The 15,538-nt window shown below is 43.0% G+C and overlaps 1 protein-coding gene across 2 annotated transcripts in view; it reads right to left on the bottom strand.

Annotated features, from left to right (window-relative positions):
• Positions 1–15,538, bottom strand: part of PIK3C3 (phosphatidylinositol 3-kinase catalytic subunit type 3) — a 1,987,152-nt gene that overhangs the window by 1,415,850 nt on the left and 555,764 nt on the right. For both annotated transcript variants that reach the window (XM_069626883.1, XM_069626882.1), the window contains exon 7: positions 12,957–13,028. In XM_069626883.1, the coding sequence (XP_069482984.1) occupies positions 12,957–13,028 (72 nt within the window). The remainder of the gene's footprint in view (positions 1–12,956; positions 13,029–15,538) is intronic.

Here is a 15,538-nt window from a genome sequence, read left to right as displayed (position 1 = left end):
CCTTCGACAACGGCGTCGAAGACACCGACCTCGGCGTCGACGGAACCTTCGTCGATGGCGTCGACGGAACCTTCGAAGAAGGTTTTGAGGTCATAGCTTTACTCAAGGGTTCGAGACGCGCTCAAGAAGCTTCCTTCGCCAAGTACTGTGACTCATGGCGTTTTTTGACCTTCGGGTCTTTCGACCAGAGCATCGCTCTCGGCAGTCTTCGAGGGGGTCGAGGCCGCTTTCTCGAAGACGCTCATCATATTTTTGCGGAATTCCTCCCATTCAGCACGGGAACTATGTTTCATGGGGCAAGGGATTCTCTTTGGAGAAACAGAGGAAGAGGAGGACGGAGAAGGGGATCTTCGACGTCTCCTCTTCGAGTGCTTCGATCTCGAGGAGTGATGGGACCCCCCTCCGAGACCTGGAGCGCGAATGGTGACGAGGAGAAGAAGAAGCAGCTTTTAAAGTCTTACCTTTCTCCAGATTCCCCCTACGCTCCTTCAGGGCCTTAGCTGTCCTGGACATACAGTCCTCGCACTCCGAACAATGGTGTTCATGGTGTTCAGCTCCCAAACACCATAGACAAACTCTGTGAGGGTCAGTCAGCGACATCTTTTTCCCACAATCTCGGCATTTTTTGAAGCCGGACCGAGGAGTTGTCGGTTCCGACGAGGAAGCCATCGAGTACGGATCGAATATCTCGAGGTAAATAGGATTAAATTGACAAAACTGAGCAACGGTATTCCGAGGTACTGAGTAAGCGCGGAAAAACGGAACTGAGCAACGGACGCTGCGCGGCCTTTATAGGCAGGATGACGTCGATGTCGATACGGCACTATCGAGGGACATCGACTCAGCGGACGTCGACGCGCAGCGCCCTCTAGAGAAAAATGTTCCGAGGCCAGCAGAGCTGGAAGGAGATATCTAAAATAAGGAATACGTCGGAGGACACAATCCCTTCGAAATTAGGGCTCTCGCTAAGTTAATGCAGCTGTCTGGTGATAATAATGGTCTACAGGCAGTACTGAGCTTGGAAGTGTAAGCTGCAGCAGAAGCAGTGGCGTCGACATGTCGCGTTAGGGTTAAGGATGAATCTAGATAAAAACCAAGGGTTTTAACTTCTTTCGAGACCTTGGTAATGTTGCCATCTATGTTGAAAGATCCTATGAGGAGGAGTTCCGTCTTAACATCATTGAGGCATAGCCCGTGTAAGGCCTTCCAGGCCTGGATGGTCTGATAGATTCTGTTCAGTGATTCAGAGTCAATATCTTGGGAGCCGGTAAAAGATATGAGAATTTGGGTGTCATCTTCATAGTTAGTGTAGACGACACCCAATTCATCAAGTCGGTCAAAGAGGGGCTTCATGAATATGTTGCATAGAGGCAGGGAGACGCAGAAGTCCTGGGGTACTCCACAGGTGACTGGGGCGGGTGCAGCCGCTGAGACCTATGACAAAACTTTCATGGTTCTATCCGTAAGGAAGGATTTTATCCACTGGATTGCTTTGGGAGAGAAGTGAGCTGCTGAGGGTAGGTGATTGCACAGAATATTGTGGTTGACTAAGTCGAAAGCTGTCGATAGGTCTAACAGGAGGAGGAGAGCTAGGTTGCCATTATCTTTTAGCTCATCCATGGGTATTTTAAAATCAAGTAGAGGTTTTTCCGTACCATGTTTCGGTCGGAAGTCAGATTGTGGAATGCCAAGGAGATTGTTAGTTTCCAAATAGTTTTGGATCTGGAGATAAACTGCTCTATCCAGAATTTTTAAGAGAAAGGGTACTGTGGTTTCATGTCTGTAGTTAGTTGGTATGTTAGGGTCTAGAGTGTTTTTTTTTTTTTTTAACAGCGGGAGAACCCAGGCATCTTTAAGATTAGATGGGACAGAGCTGCCTTCGAAGGAAGCATTGATTAGTATAGTGATGTAGGGTGTCAGTTCAGCTGCACAGTCTTTGAAAATTGAGGCCGGCCAGATGTTGCCCTGGTGATCTTGAAGCTTTAAAGCTGGAGATTATTTTTTTTCAGTGTCGCCGTTCGAGACAGATGTGAATTCGAATAGCGAGTCTGATTTGTAAGTGATGGGGCTGGGTGTCGGTAGAGCGGGTTTGAGGCTGATTTTTTTAGTTTCAATTTTGGTTTGCAGGAAGGAGATTTTGTCCGTTAGGGCTTTTTGAATACCAGAGCACCAGCTCTCGTCTTTGATAAAGCTTTCTCGATGTATAACTGGAGACACGCGTTCTCTTAAAATGGCAAAGAGTTACTTAGATTCTAATTTAGCGTTTGAGATTCTCTCATTGTACGTGGTACTTTTAGTGTAAATGATTGCCTGTTTGTATTTTTTGCGGCTGCAGAAAAGGCTTCTTTGTTTTGTGGCGTTAGGAATTTATTTTCCAATTGGATTCTGCTATTCTTTTCACATTTTGAAGGGCTTTTAGATTAGGTGTGAACCAGGTGTTGAGGCGGGCGAAATGTTTAGCTTTACGTAGGGCGAGAGACGCTCCTTTTCACTAGCTGTTTCGAGAGTTTGATTGTAGAGGTCCACTAAGTCTGAGCGGTCTTTGGTTTGCAGGTCATGGAATGCTATGATGGGGTGGAGTAAAGGTAGGACGGTGTCAGCTGTGATAGCGCGTGAGTTTCTGGATAGTGCGGCAGAGGCTTAAGGTGGGGTAGAGTCAGCTCCTGAGTTATTTGCAATGTTGAAGGTGATTATGTGATGGTCCCATCAAGGGCAGTGGGAGTTGGAAGTAATGTTAGTATTGCAGTTAAGGTCCACTACCCAGTCATGGGTTTGTCCTTTAGTGTGGGTGGGGTTGCGTATGCGTTGAGTGTAGCCTAGTGCTGAGATGGTGTTAGCAAGGGACAAGGCGTGGTTATCGTTGGAGTCATTGAAGCCCAGATTGAAGTCTCCAAGCAGTAAGGTGAGGGTGCTGGTCATGGTATTGGTAGAGAGGAGTTGCGCTATGTCGTCCTCAAAAGAGGATATGGGGCCAGGAGGCCTATAGATGAGATGAATGGCCAGCTTGGTTGTAGGTCAGATGGTCAATTTGCCTGCAGGGAAGGTGGGATTGGGTGTTCCCCAAATGTTAATGATCTTGGCGATGATAGCTACTCCCCCGACCTTTACTGGTGGGTTTGTCGGTCCTGTAGGAGGAGTCGTTTTCAAGGACAGCAAGGACAGCAAGGGAGAGAGCCGACCCTGCTGCTACATGAAGCATGCTTTTGTGATCAGCAAGTTCCTTAATACATAGAGATGTGTGCTCAATGTGCTTAGAAATTTCTATAGCCCTATCTAAATTGGGATCCTACTCCTTCCACAATTTCTCCCGCACTCGGTTATTGGCACATTTGAACATAAATTGATCCCAGAGATGTTCCTCTTGACAGTGCCCAAATTGGCACTTAATTGCAAAAACCCATAACACACTCACAAATTCCTCAAATGACTTGCCCAGAGACGCTCCTCCTGACAGTGCCCAAATTGGCACTTAATTGCAAGAACCCATAACACACTTCCAAATTCCTCAAATGACTTGCCCTTTGTGTGTTCTCTTGTCGCAAAATGCTATCTCGCCAATATCTTATTCTCTTCCACCTCAAAGTCCTTATCTAACTTAGCAATACTGCTCTCAAAACTGTTCCATACCACTGCATTAGGTCGCTAGGCCATAAAGACTGCATATATGGAAACTAAGGCACAATAACCATGTACTCTAGTGACACACAGACGCGAGGTTCGATTTCCAAACAAGTCTGGTTTTATTTCAAAGTATTCTCAGTCGGCCGACTGGGGTCTAACGTCTCGCACGTGTGTACCCAGACCTCGTGAGACGCAAGAGAGCGAGCAACGCTCAAGCAACAATATATATACATAACAAGTAATCTCTGAAGGCAATTCAAAACGCCCCTAAATGTATTAGTCATTGGCACCATAATTGACCTATACAAGGACAGAAGTTTCCAATCAACTGCGTATTTTAAAGATTTTAATCCAAGCTCGTATCTGAGGGTTATCGTATGTAATCCTTTAGGCAATCCTAATACCTGTTTCCAAATGTAACCTTCTATTTTTTGCCAGTCTATTGACCACAACGAAGGTTTGGATTCAATTCCGTACAATAGTACCGGGATTACTTTGGCCACATAGAAGTTTATAACAGGCATAATCGAAAATGTACCATAAAGGCTGGCAATCTTCTTCATCTGGGCTATTAGTTGTGTCCCTTTAGCCAGGATTTCACCATACTGTTTCCCAACAGTAGGGGTCGCATACACAGTGATGCCCAGATACATTACTTCTTTTGCCACCGGTATCTGGTTACTGCCAATTGACCACCGATGTTTTGTTTCTTTGCGACCTTTCTGCTCAAAAATTACGATCTTAGATTTATCAGGGTTTACAACCAGGTCATTTAATTTCATGTACTTGTCGAGGGCATTCAACAATCTTTGTAGACGGATGGGAGTCCTATCAAGAAGGACTATATCGTCCGCATACATAAGCCATCTTACGACCAAGGCTTATTAGTGATGAGGATTCTAGGGCGGCTCCAAAATCTCCCAGATAAAACAAAGAGAAATGGAGCAACCATACAACCCTGTCTGACCCCCCTATCTATACTTATATGTTCTGACAAATATCCATCCATATTTAATCTTACTCTGGCTGTATTTCTTTCGTGAAGTTTTACTAGTATGTTAATTAGAGTTTTAGGTGCCCCTTGTTGTTCCAATTTGCTCCATAATTTATCTCGATTTACCATGTCAAAAGCGCTTGACAGATCGATAAATGCTCCATAAAGTCTTCCTTTATTATTTTTCAGATTTGATAATGAAGCTAATATTATACCATTCAGAGAAGTTGAATGGCCTCTTCTAAATCCGGTCTGCTGTTTAGGGATTATGTTATTTTGTTTCGCCCATGTTTCAAGTTCTCTTAATATCAGACTAGTAAACAACTTGCTTTCTACGTCAAGCAATGTAATTGGCCTGTAACTAATAGGGTTTTTACGATCCCCCTTCTTGAAAATCGGGATTATAATTGCAGTCTTCCAAGAAGATGGAATTATTCTATTTGCAATCACTTTCTTGTACAAGGTATATAGGATTTCAGCCCACAATGTCCCATTTCCTTTGAGGACTTGATAAGTTAGGCCAATTGGGCCCGTGGATGTCGACGCCGAGGAGTTTACGATCAAATTCAAAATATCCTCTTTGTCAAAATTTAAACCCCAATTTCCATTGTCACTTATATATTTTTGTCCTCCCACTGGTTCCTTATATTTTGCGCCGAAGTAGGTTAACCAACTTGCTTCCGACACATTATTCGTCTGAGCAATGGTTTGATGTATTTGGGGAGCATTTATTAGTGACCAGAAGTTTCGCGAGGAATTATTTTGTAATGCACGCAGCATCTCTTCCCCATCTTTCTGCCATAGTTTTCCTCTATGTTGTCTAGACCAACTCTTCAAGTCATTTTTAATTTTTTTTGATTCTATCTCTAGTTCTAGTAAGCTTTTAGCCCGTTTCTTAGCGAGTCTTAATTGTTTTTGCGTCTCGCGTTTTTTTACCCAAACTGCTTCGTCAAAAAAGTGTTTGTGTACTCGCTGCAAACCCTTTTGGGTACTTGACGGGGGATCAATTGACCACAGGAATTCATGAAACCGTGATGGGTCACAATGCTGGTGCAAAATATTTTGTTCTCCCCAGTTGGAAAATCCATCCAGGGCTTTGTTTAACCGCTCTCCTTCCCTCTTGTATTTTATCAACCGATTTTTCTGTGCATTAACTTCTACTCTCTGGTCCCAGATCTCTATTTTTTCCTCACTACACCAATTTAAATGGGCAACTAATCGCTTATGGTCACTTGTTCCACCATCGGCCACTGAGAAATGTATACAAGTGTCGAAGCACTCTGTTGATAAAAGCATATAATCCAATGTCGATTCTGATGAACACCTCTCCCACGTTGTGATCGATGGAACATCACCTTCTATGGAGCCATTTAGGAATTTTAAATTCCAATCCTCAAAGAAGTTCGACCATTTTCTCCCGTTATTCGTTGCTTCTTTCATTTTCCCTGTATGGCATTTGGAATTGATACATTGCGAATTTAAATCTCCTGCAACCAATATATGTGCCCCCGGGTACGTTATATTAATGTCACAAAGGGTTACCGCAATTGATTATAGAAACTGAGAGTTTTTCCCTCACGGGGTTCCAATACAGGTTCACAATTATTATCTCCTTAACTGGCGAGCTTTTGAGGGGAGTGACCACTCTCACCACCAGTATTCCTTCCTGTTTGCAAGATAACATTGTTATTTCTTTAAATAGAATCCTTCTACAGGCGGTCAGCAAACCTCCCGTCGATCTTCCCTTGGCTTTGCAGTTAGCTGGTTGTGCTATCAGTGTACAGCCTTCGAGTTCCGGGGTGTTTACTAACCATGTTTCCTGTAGAAGGATCAAATCGTTTCCCCTAAATAACAACGCACTCATTTTATTTTTTTTAAATGAACTGGATCCCCGAGAGTTCCAACTAGTGATTCTCAATTTGTCACTATTAAAGAGACCTCTGTGATACACCCAACTTCTGGCAAACTTGCATAATTATCTCTGGTAACATTGACCAAGATGATGTTTGTGACCCATCATTGATAATATTTTCGTTTTTTCCCCGATGGGTTTCATGCAGTAAGGAAATATTTCCCTGGTTTAACTCGTATTCCTCAGTTTCGATCATTTCTATTGCGTGAGATGGCAATTGATCATGTACTTCCAAACCCACCTCCCTTAATCTTTCTTGTAAGTTTAAAAAAGCTTTTACCCCCAATTTAGAAACAAATTCAACTTCAACTAAGCTGATACATTCTGGTTTAGGGAAACGAACATATTCAATGTCTTTTGTTGAAAATAAATATAATTCTGGAAGTTTTTTAACCAGTGATAGAATCGAGCTCCTATTCAGTGGTTTACCAGACTTTCGATTTTCCTCATTAGTAAACCACAGTCTCGGGATTGCATATGGATTCGGATCATCTTGGGGATTTGTTATTCTTTCAGTTACCATTTCGGAGGATGAGTTTCCCACCGGGACGTTCATAGTCTCTTTTCTTCCTACCTCTTTGGATTGATCAAGGTAATCCGTATTCGATGTTGATGTTTGAATACGTATTGTATCCTCCGCGTGACCCATCCTAGAACTTTGAGTGACCACCAAATCTCCAGTCTTTGTTTTTGTTTGATTGAATATTGGAGCAATTCTTAAACCAATCTGGGTCTGCATTGGTACTTTGAAAGCATTTTTCTGTTTTTGAAGAAATATAGGAGCTATTTTTAACAACTTCCCTGTAATCTCTGATCTAATCGAGTCATGTCGTGGTTGATTTCTATCCAGGTCAGCAATTTTTCCTTCTGTTTGAGTACTCATTGATTTCTTTACCATGTGTGCATCCCCCTCTGCTTTGGGAATTCTGTCAGTCTCAAGTTTTTTCCTTTGTTGTTTTTTGGGTTTATTTACCCTGGCAATTCTTTCTTGTTGTAGAGAATCGTTACCCTTGTTTCTACCATCTTTATCCGAGATATTTTGATTCTCATTGATTTTTGCAGGATCTGAAATCCCCTTAACGAAGCTATTTACCTTTGATTTTTTTGATCCATTATTCTTCACATTTTTTGTTTTCTTTTCTTGTCGACCTCGTGACTTTGAATCTGTATTATTTTGCTTTTGGTTCTTCCACCTTTCTCTTCTCCTCTTATAAGATTGTTGCGAACTCTTCTTCCACATATAGTTGTTTTCTGCCTCATCTTCATGATTCTCAATAACTTCCCTTCGATCTTCCGCCAGCTGTTCCACCGTTGACTCAGCGATCTGTGCCAATCGGCAGAATTCTTCCATTATTGATTCGGATAAGGGAGTATCATCCCCAAAGATATTCAATTCAGGGACTAAGTCTTTTGTTTTAATTGCTAGATCTTGATTTAATGAAGAAGTCGGTACATTTCTTTCATTCATTTGCAATAACAAATCCTTGATCTCCTTATTCTCACTCATGAGAGAAGTCATTTGGTGCTTAATTTCCATTAAGTCTCCACTATGCTTTGTGAAGCCATCTTCCATCTTTATCATCAAGGGCAGAACTGAACAGTTTATTACATTGTTTTGTCCTACGACTGAAAATTCAAGTTGTTCAATATCCTCTGTCATTTCCATTAAAATCCCTGTGTGGGTCTGCACATCTCTTTTTAGAAGGTCAAAAACCTTCACCAAGGAATTTAGAACAAAATTTAAAGCCGAGAGAGAGGAGTCACCATCATTTGGGTCTTGATTCTTGTTTCCCTGTGTCATACTTGGTATTTGCACCGGTTGATCCAGTAAAATTCCATCAGACTCGACCGTGTCCCCTCTCGATACCACTGTTGAGTTTAATCTTTCCTCATGCGGTTGTATATTCTGCGCCGAACTCAACAGATGTGGGGTCCTTGAAAGTTCCATAACTGGGATGAGTAGTTCAGATCCACCGATCTCCGTTTGTAAGTTGATGTTTTGATTTAAAAGTTTTAGGGAATGTGGCATAGGTCCATTTAAATTTTCTTGTGCAGATTTCTGAAAATAATAATCAATAGTCCCTTTTATATTAGTTGATGTCAGAGTAAAATCTTTCACCTGTCTAAATGGGGTGTTCCTTGTTGAGTCCCTTAAAATGTCTCCCTCCGTTAATTTATCCACTTTAAGTTCTTGATGAATTTGTGCCTCTATTATGTTATTTCTTGTCGAGGCAATCAGAGTTTGAGAACTTACGGGGTTCACATCCTCATGCAGGGACTTTTCAATGTAGGAACCATCCCACTCTGGAGCTCTTAGATCGTCAACGTGTTGTCCACTCCTTAAATTGTAGCGGGCCATTTCTTACCCCTTCGTTGACTGTGAGAATTAGGCCAAAGAAAAATGGGGGATCAAAGGAGTAAAATCTCCCACAGTCTCCCCCCTTTTTTACTTTATATTGTCTAAACCAGGCCCCAACCACTTCTTTTCCGCTGTCCACTCCAAATTGCCTAGGCTCCAAAATTCCTGTCAGCGAACTGCGGATTATCCCAGAGTAATCTCTGGGGCTCTTGTTTAAGGAGACTTATAAAGGGGCTTACGGCCAGAGACCACTGCTGTCTAATACTAAATGACAACAGCCCACCACATACAGGATAAGAATTTCTGTACTACTACCCTTCGAATCGTCAACCTATTGCCCTTTTTCAGTATCGGTATCAATATTTTTGTACAAACCCGAGCCCCGGTTCACTCACTGTCTCTCCAGCAAGCTCAGGCTCATACTCAGGTACTGATGGAGGAGGAGGAAATTAACTTTACCTTGGGCTCAAGCACAGACAGTTGCCAACTGTTACCAGACAATTATCATGCTCAATTGTCCGTGGAATAACAAAAAAAAAAAAAAAAAAACATAAAAAATACGAAAGGCACCGATGGTGCAAATAATACAGACCTCGCTGTCGGTGTCTGTGGATCAGATCAGGGTGGCTGCCGCTAGTTTGGCAAGTTGGCTATGCGTCAGTAGACCCTCCAGCACTGATACTGGCACTTATACATGGCCCAGCAAACGTAATAATCTATCTCCGCGAAGTCGCTGGAGATAGCGGGGGTCGCCGCCGCAGGCTGCCTCAGGCCGCTGCGGACACCCACCTCTGTGCCTCTGTGCTCGCAGGTGTGTGAGAATCGCTGGAAAAACGCTAGGCTCGCAGCCGCAGGCTGCTTCAGGCTGCCGCGGACACCCACCTCTGTTCCTCTGCTGCCTCTGCTGCCTCGCGGGTGCGCGGATAACGCCTCAATACACAAAATCTATCGAGACCGCACTGAGCTCGTTCTCCACTCTTCGCTCCGACGCCGCCGTCGCTCACCATCTGATCGAGAAAAATCAACGGTTGTCAGGTCCTGGGACGTCCTGAGACTTCCTGCTAGAGGAAAGGACCCACACACACGCTTTGCTCGTCACCGGCAGTCAAGCCGCAGTCAAGCCACACTGAGAATCTGTACCAACGAGCCACAGGTGTACAGAGTGTCAGCCGCTTCCGACCGCTCAACACAAGCACATCTAAATGTATTGTTCAGGCTAGGGTTCGATGATTGACAATCATGACAATTACGACACGTTCTGACAAGTTTCTATTCCGTCTAAATATAGTTATTCTAGCGACAGTAGCAGAGACAGCCTTTTGTTATGGAGAACATAAAGCTCTCAGTTCAGCAAGGACATCATGTTCGTAGGAGAGAAACATTCCTTCGCACATTATCTACGTGTTTCTATTCATGAACCAAGGGTCAGACAGTTCTGAGGCACAAAATTCCAGTCTCCTCGGAGGAGGCCCACTAAAAGAATATAATTCATGCTTTAACTGCCTTCTACTACAGCGTTTGCAAGAAAGGACGGCACCTGGTCTGCTGATTAGATGCAGCTTCTGCTCGCCTCCAAGGACTTCGTGAGGGAGGAAAACAATGCATTTCTGTATCGTTTGACATTCCTGTCTGTGTTAGTCTTTCAGCATGCAGGCCGTGGCCTTGCACCGTGCATGAGCTTCAAAGTATAGAATACATTTTGCAAAAGTGTTTTGACAGAGAGGAAAAAAGCAAATGGCTGACATTTCACAAAATGGACGCCCTCTGGTTACATTGACAATTCTGCGATTGTGGCGTTTACCACATGATGCGATTGGTTTCCGTCAACATAATATACATATTATACATACTAGAGGGTCGTTTCTGGTCTAACAGCAAGAGAGAGAGCCGACCCTGCTGGTACATGAAGCCATGCTTTTGTGATCGCCAAGTTCCTTAATACATAGAGATGTGCGCTCAATGTGCTTAGCAATTTCTATAGCCCTATCTAAATTGGGATCCTTCTCCTTCCACAATTCCTCCCACACTCGGTCATTGGCACATTTGAACATAAGTTGATCCCAGAGATGTTCCTCTTGACAGTGCCCACATTGTCACTTCATTGCAAGAACCCATAACACACTCACACATTCCTCAAATGACTTGCCCTTGTGTGTTCTCTTGTCGCAAAATGCTATCCCCCCAAGATCTTATTCTCTTTCACCTCAAAGTCCTTATGCAACTATACTGCTCTCAAAACTGTTCCATACCACTGCATCAGGTCGCTGCACCGGAACAGGTAACCTCTTGTAAAGCTATTGCACAACATTCCTCAAACAATGCTATAAAAGGGTGTCCTTCCTCGCAATGGCATAGTTGGCACCATAAGCTGCCAGGACAGTCCTCTTTCCAGTCTTTCCACCTCACAGCTGGTTCGCTTGGTGGAGGAAGAAATAATGCCAAACCTAGAATGTTCACCATAAGTAAATATGATGACAAGAAAACAACAATACTGAATCAATACTGAAAATGGTATCTTATCCTGAACACTGGCAGGATACCTCCACGTTGCCAAGTACTTGAAGTGCTGCTCCCCTTCCGTTTTATACTGTGACAAAGAAGATTGTTTCTACAATCCTTAATGCCATGTAGTCATGCCGGAGTTGACAGCTGCTCCAGCACACACGCCAAAGCTCTGTGAACATTGCTTCTGATAAGCGTCCCTCATTGCTGGACAACACTCAAGAGTCCCTTCCAACAAGCATCCCTCGTTGTTGGGAAATGCTCAACACCCATGATCGCCCTGCATCGCTAGTGTCACATGCATATCTAAATGAGTTCAAATCGGCCCCTTCAACCACTGCAAGGAGCTGAACTCTGGCCACAACAGCGCCACACGTGGCCACAACCCTCCACACTGCTGCGACCAGTCGCACTCCAGCTCTTGAGCAAAGTCGAGCCGCTCCTCAATCAAGCAACAGGGCTCTGCAATCAGCACCACAGAACACCTACCAAGCTCCATCACAGTCTGACATCAGGGTGTACATAGGGCCGGTAGACTCCCACTGTTCAGCACCATAGTTCGCTCCAGCCCGCTCTCACTCCACTACAACCAATGGAAGACGGAAGCTTGTCGCCAATATTATGAAGTGAATCCACCAATTCAGATGGCAACATCTTTATTTAATTATTTAATTTGTATTTATTTAATTTATTTGTACATAGTTCTTACAGAACCTTTACAATCAAATACTAAACCAATTAATAAAAATGCTTAGTGTCACAAGACAATACACTAAGAATACAGTGCAATACAATACACTTACATCTTTATTTAAGTAAGTAGCAGAACAGCTGCAGCACCTCCACTCTGTTCAGTGATGTTCTCCAACGGACTCCTTCCCATTCTCCCTCAACATTTTTCAGCTTAACCAATAACAATTCCATAGAGATCAAAATCTTCCTGTGTACATAAACTAACAACTTAAGAAACTATATAACAGGTAGCACGCTTTACAGAAACAATGGAAATGGCTAACAAAATGATGTGAGCAGTTAATGACTACTATTATACTGCCCATCCAAACCTAGATGGAGCACGCGTGGCAAAGTGACAGTCTCCAAATTATTTACACAGCTTTGCTTCGTGCAGGATGTGTGTTACAGAGCAAAACAAAAGTACACATAGATTTCCACTTCTCACAGATTGCTTCTATGATAGCTACAGTGTGGCCATCAATGTTTGACAATTGCATTATTAGGTGGTGCTGTAAGGGTTCTTAATTTCACAGTAGCTGCGTCATTTTCTGATTATGCCATTGTTTATCAACATCCGCCTTATACGTGACTGCACAGCCTCCTCATTCGATGCAAAAAAAAAAAATAAGACTAACAGAACACGACCAATGCAGCCAAGGGTGCTATGCGGTTTAACAGACAATGGGTTATTCCGACTGACACCAGTGCTCAATGACATCCAGAATGCTCATGATGAAAACATTGTAATACATTTCTAGGTGGGTGTGATTTGCAGCAAACAAGGGAAAGGAACCTTACAGCTATACACTGTGTCACAACATACAAGTACTCACCATACACATCTGAGGATCAGGTACCCTGACAATCTCAGAGCTTGTTAAAATGGTGGATGACTCGTCGCCGTCCTACAAGAAAAGGATATCAAATTTAGAATATAGTAGATTGCACGGATTTATTAATTAATAACACATCTTGCATTTGCAATGCACCCAATACAAACAGGTAATTACAATATATAAGAAACCCAATGTCTCAAATGGGAGATTAAGTTGTGGTTATGAGGGAACATTTAGGAGATCTCTCCCTAGAGAGCACAACATCATCCATCGCAACCGATCTCAATGCTTCTACAATCTTCACTCATGAATGCCCCCACTTAACTCCTACCATCACTGCACCCCTTATATGTGCAGGTGTTGAACCAGAGGCCCATTGAGGCCAGGAAGATCTAGGGACACATTTAAAAATGATAACGGTTCATCTGTGCTGCAACCTTTAATGTCACTGCCCAATTTAGCCATAGTTTTACCCCCAAGTGTGTGTAATTATTTTAAATTACAAAGCAAATCATCATAAGTTGTTATTGGTGATTTATGCTTCTTGCTAGACACCTCCAGAGTGTAATCGCTGGGACATCCTCCAGCAAGAGGTCTAAGAGAGGCTCCAATGAGATTCAGGAAACAATATTTGGGGGTAGGGCCTTAAAAGTGTCTGGAACGGACTAAAATCGCAACTAGCTAAGGAAACCTAAAAAGATGAGTGGCCTAACTGGCAAGATGTCGTGCCTGAAATGAAAGCCAGTGAAATCTACTTTAAAAAGGTACATTAAGTATAATGCAATTAAGGAGCAGCAAATAAATCTACTTGAATAAAAATATTCAACTATAAAAATGAAATCCAATGAAAATAGGTCAATGCAGGTTCCAATCATTCAGTTCTCTGTAAGGACAACAATGACTTTTATGTATATATTTTATTTCAAATCAATCAATCAATTCATGTTTATTTAGTGAGTAGTAATCCACAGTAGTAGTAAAAACAATACAATTGCCACTGTTGCATAAAAACAATATTCTAAAAGATAGAATTAGGGAAACAAATAAAACTTCATGAAGTGCAAGTAATAGTTTCCTTCTGGACAAGGCTTGTTTGAAATACAACAAAAGAAACCAGCCAACTTTCGGGGCGTCTGTCCATAACAAGTACAATAGGGCTAGGCGGAACTGGACAAAGCATGCATCTCTAAATATAGGTTTGAAGGTACTCGTTCTAATGGTTGCATTTGTGGGGCAGAAGAGTAAGAAATGCATTAGGTCGTCTTCTGGGGCTTGACATAGCTGACCATTTTTTTCTGCAGGTTTGCCCGTCCATAATGATGTCATTGTTCGAAGGGGAAGGCAAATAAATGTTGTGGTTGTAATGAGCATTCTTTGTGTTTGCCCATTCCAACTATTTTTGTATTGAGCATGCAGTAACAATAGCATGTTTACAAGTGAACTGTTTTAATGGTTCACGAGATTTCCTCCAGTCTTGTATATGAGCAATTATCTGATTTTTTAATAGCTTTGCCACGGTGTGGTCCAAAATAAATCACACGCAGAAAATGTACTACGTGCATGCTATTGGGCACTTTCTTGATCAAATGCAAAGTATTAGAATTAGAGATGTTCATACATGGGGTACTCCCCCTAATGTTTGTTTGAATCTATTTATTTGTTTGCGGATATGCCGGTTCTGAAGAACATTTTGAAGCAAAACAGATTGACAAATAGTCAAACTTCTTAATTAATGGCGTTGTATTTTTTTATTTACTTAGTGAGTATTTGATAGGTGTCTACACACAGAATGGTGTTTCAAGGTGCTAAAAGACAAAGTGGGGGGAACAAGAGGAGTAGATAACAGTGGCAAAGAACAAGTTACTTTCTTACCTGGTAACGTTCTTTCGATGGGATGGTCCGACGACGTATTCCATATCTATGACAGGTAATGTCCACAGCTGTGCTGCTTCGGAAAATCTTTGGCGTCTGTGTCCTGCGTCGCTGACGTCGATGCGCCATCCCCCAGGACCTCCTCCGACGCCCGACGTCACCCGATGTGATAAGTAGGACGCATGACGCCCATAGCCTCAGTTATAGTTTTTTTCCCAGAACGTGTGCCACCAGTTTTCTGCCAGTCAGACACACAAGGCCTTGCTGAACCCAAGCTGCAATCGCAAAAGAAATTCTGCAGCGGGGAAGGCAGGGGGGGAGCGATATGGAATAGGTCGTCGGACCATCCCATCGAAAGAACGTTACCAGGTAAGAAAGTAACTTGTTCTTCGAGGGGATTGGGTCCTCCGATGTATTCCATATCTATGACAGACTCTCAAAGCAGTACCATTCAAGGAGGTGGGAAAGAATTTAGAATACAAATTTAGCATGCCCAATCAAATTGCGGAATAGAGAACAGCCTTGCCAAAGGCCAGATGGAATCGAGGGAATAGTGACGTACAAAAGTATGTACTGAAGCCCAGGTGGCTGCATCACAGATGTGTCGAATAGGAACTCCCCTCTGCAGGGCAGTAGACGCAGCCACTCCTCTGGTAGAATGGGCCCGCAAGCCAGCCGCAGGGTCCTTACCCGCCAAGTGGTAACAC

Source organism: Ambystoma mexicanum, chromosome 6p (genome assembly GCF_040938575.1).
Source record: "Ambystoma mexicanum isolate Mex_15411 chromosome 6p, UKY_AmexF1_1, whole genome shotgun sequence".
Classification (NCBI taxonomy): Eukaryota; Metazoa; Chordata; class Amphibia; order Caudata; family Ambystomatidae; genus Ambystoma; species Ambystoma mexicanum.
The sequence above is the reverse complement of the archived record's forward strand: the minus strand, read 5'-3'. Positions and strand labels throughout refer to the sequence as shown.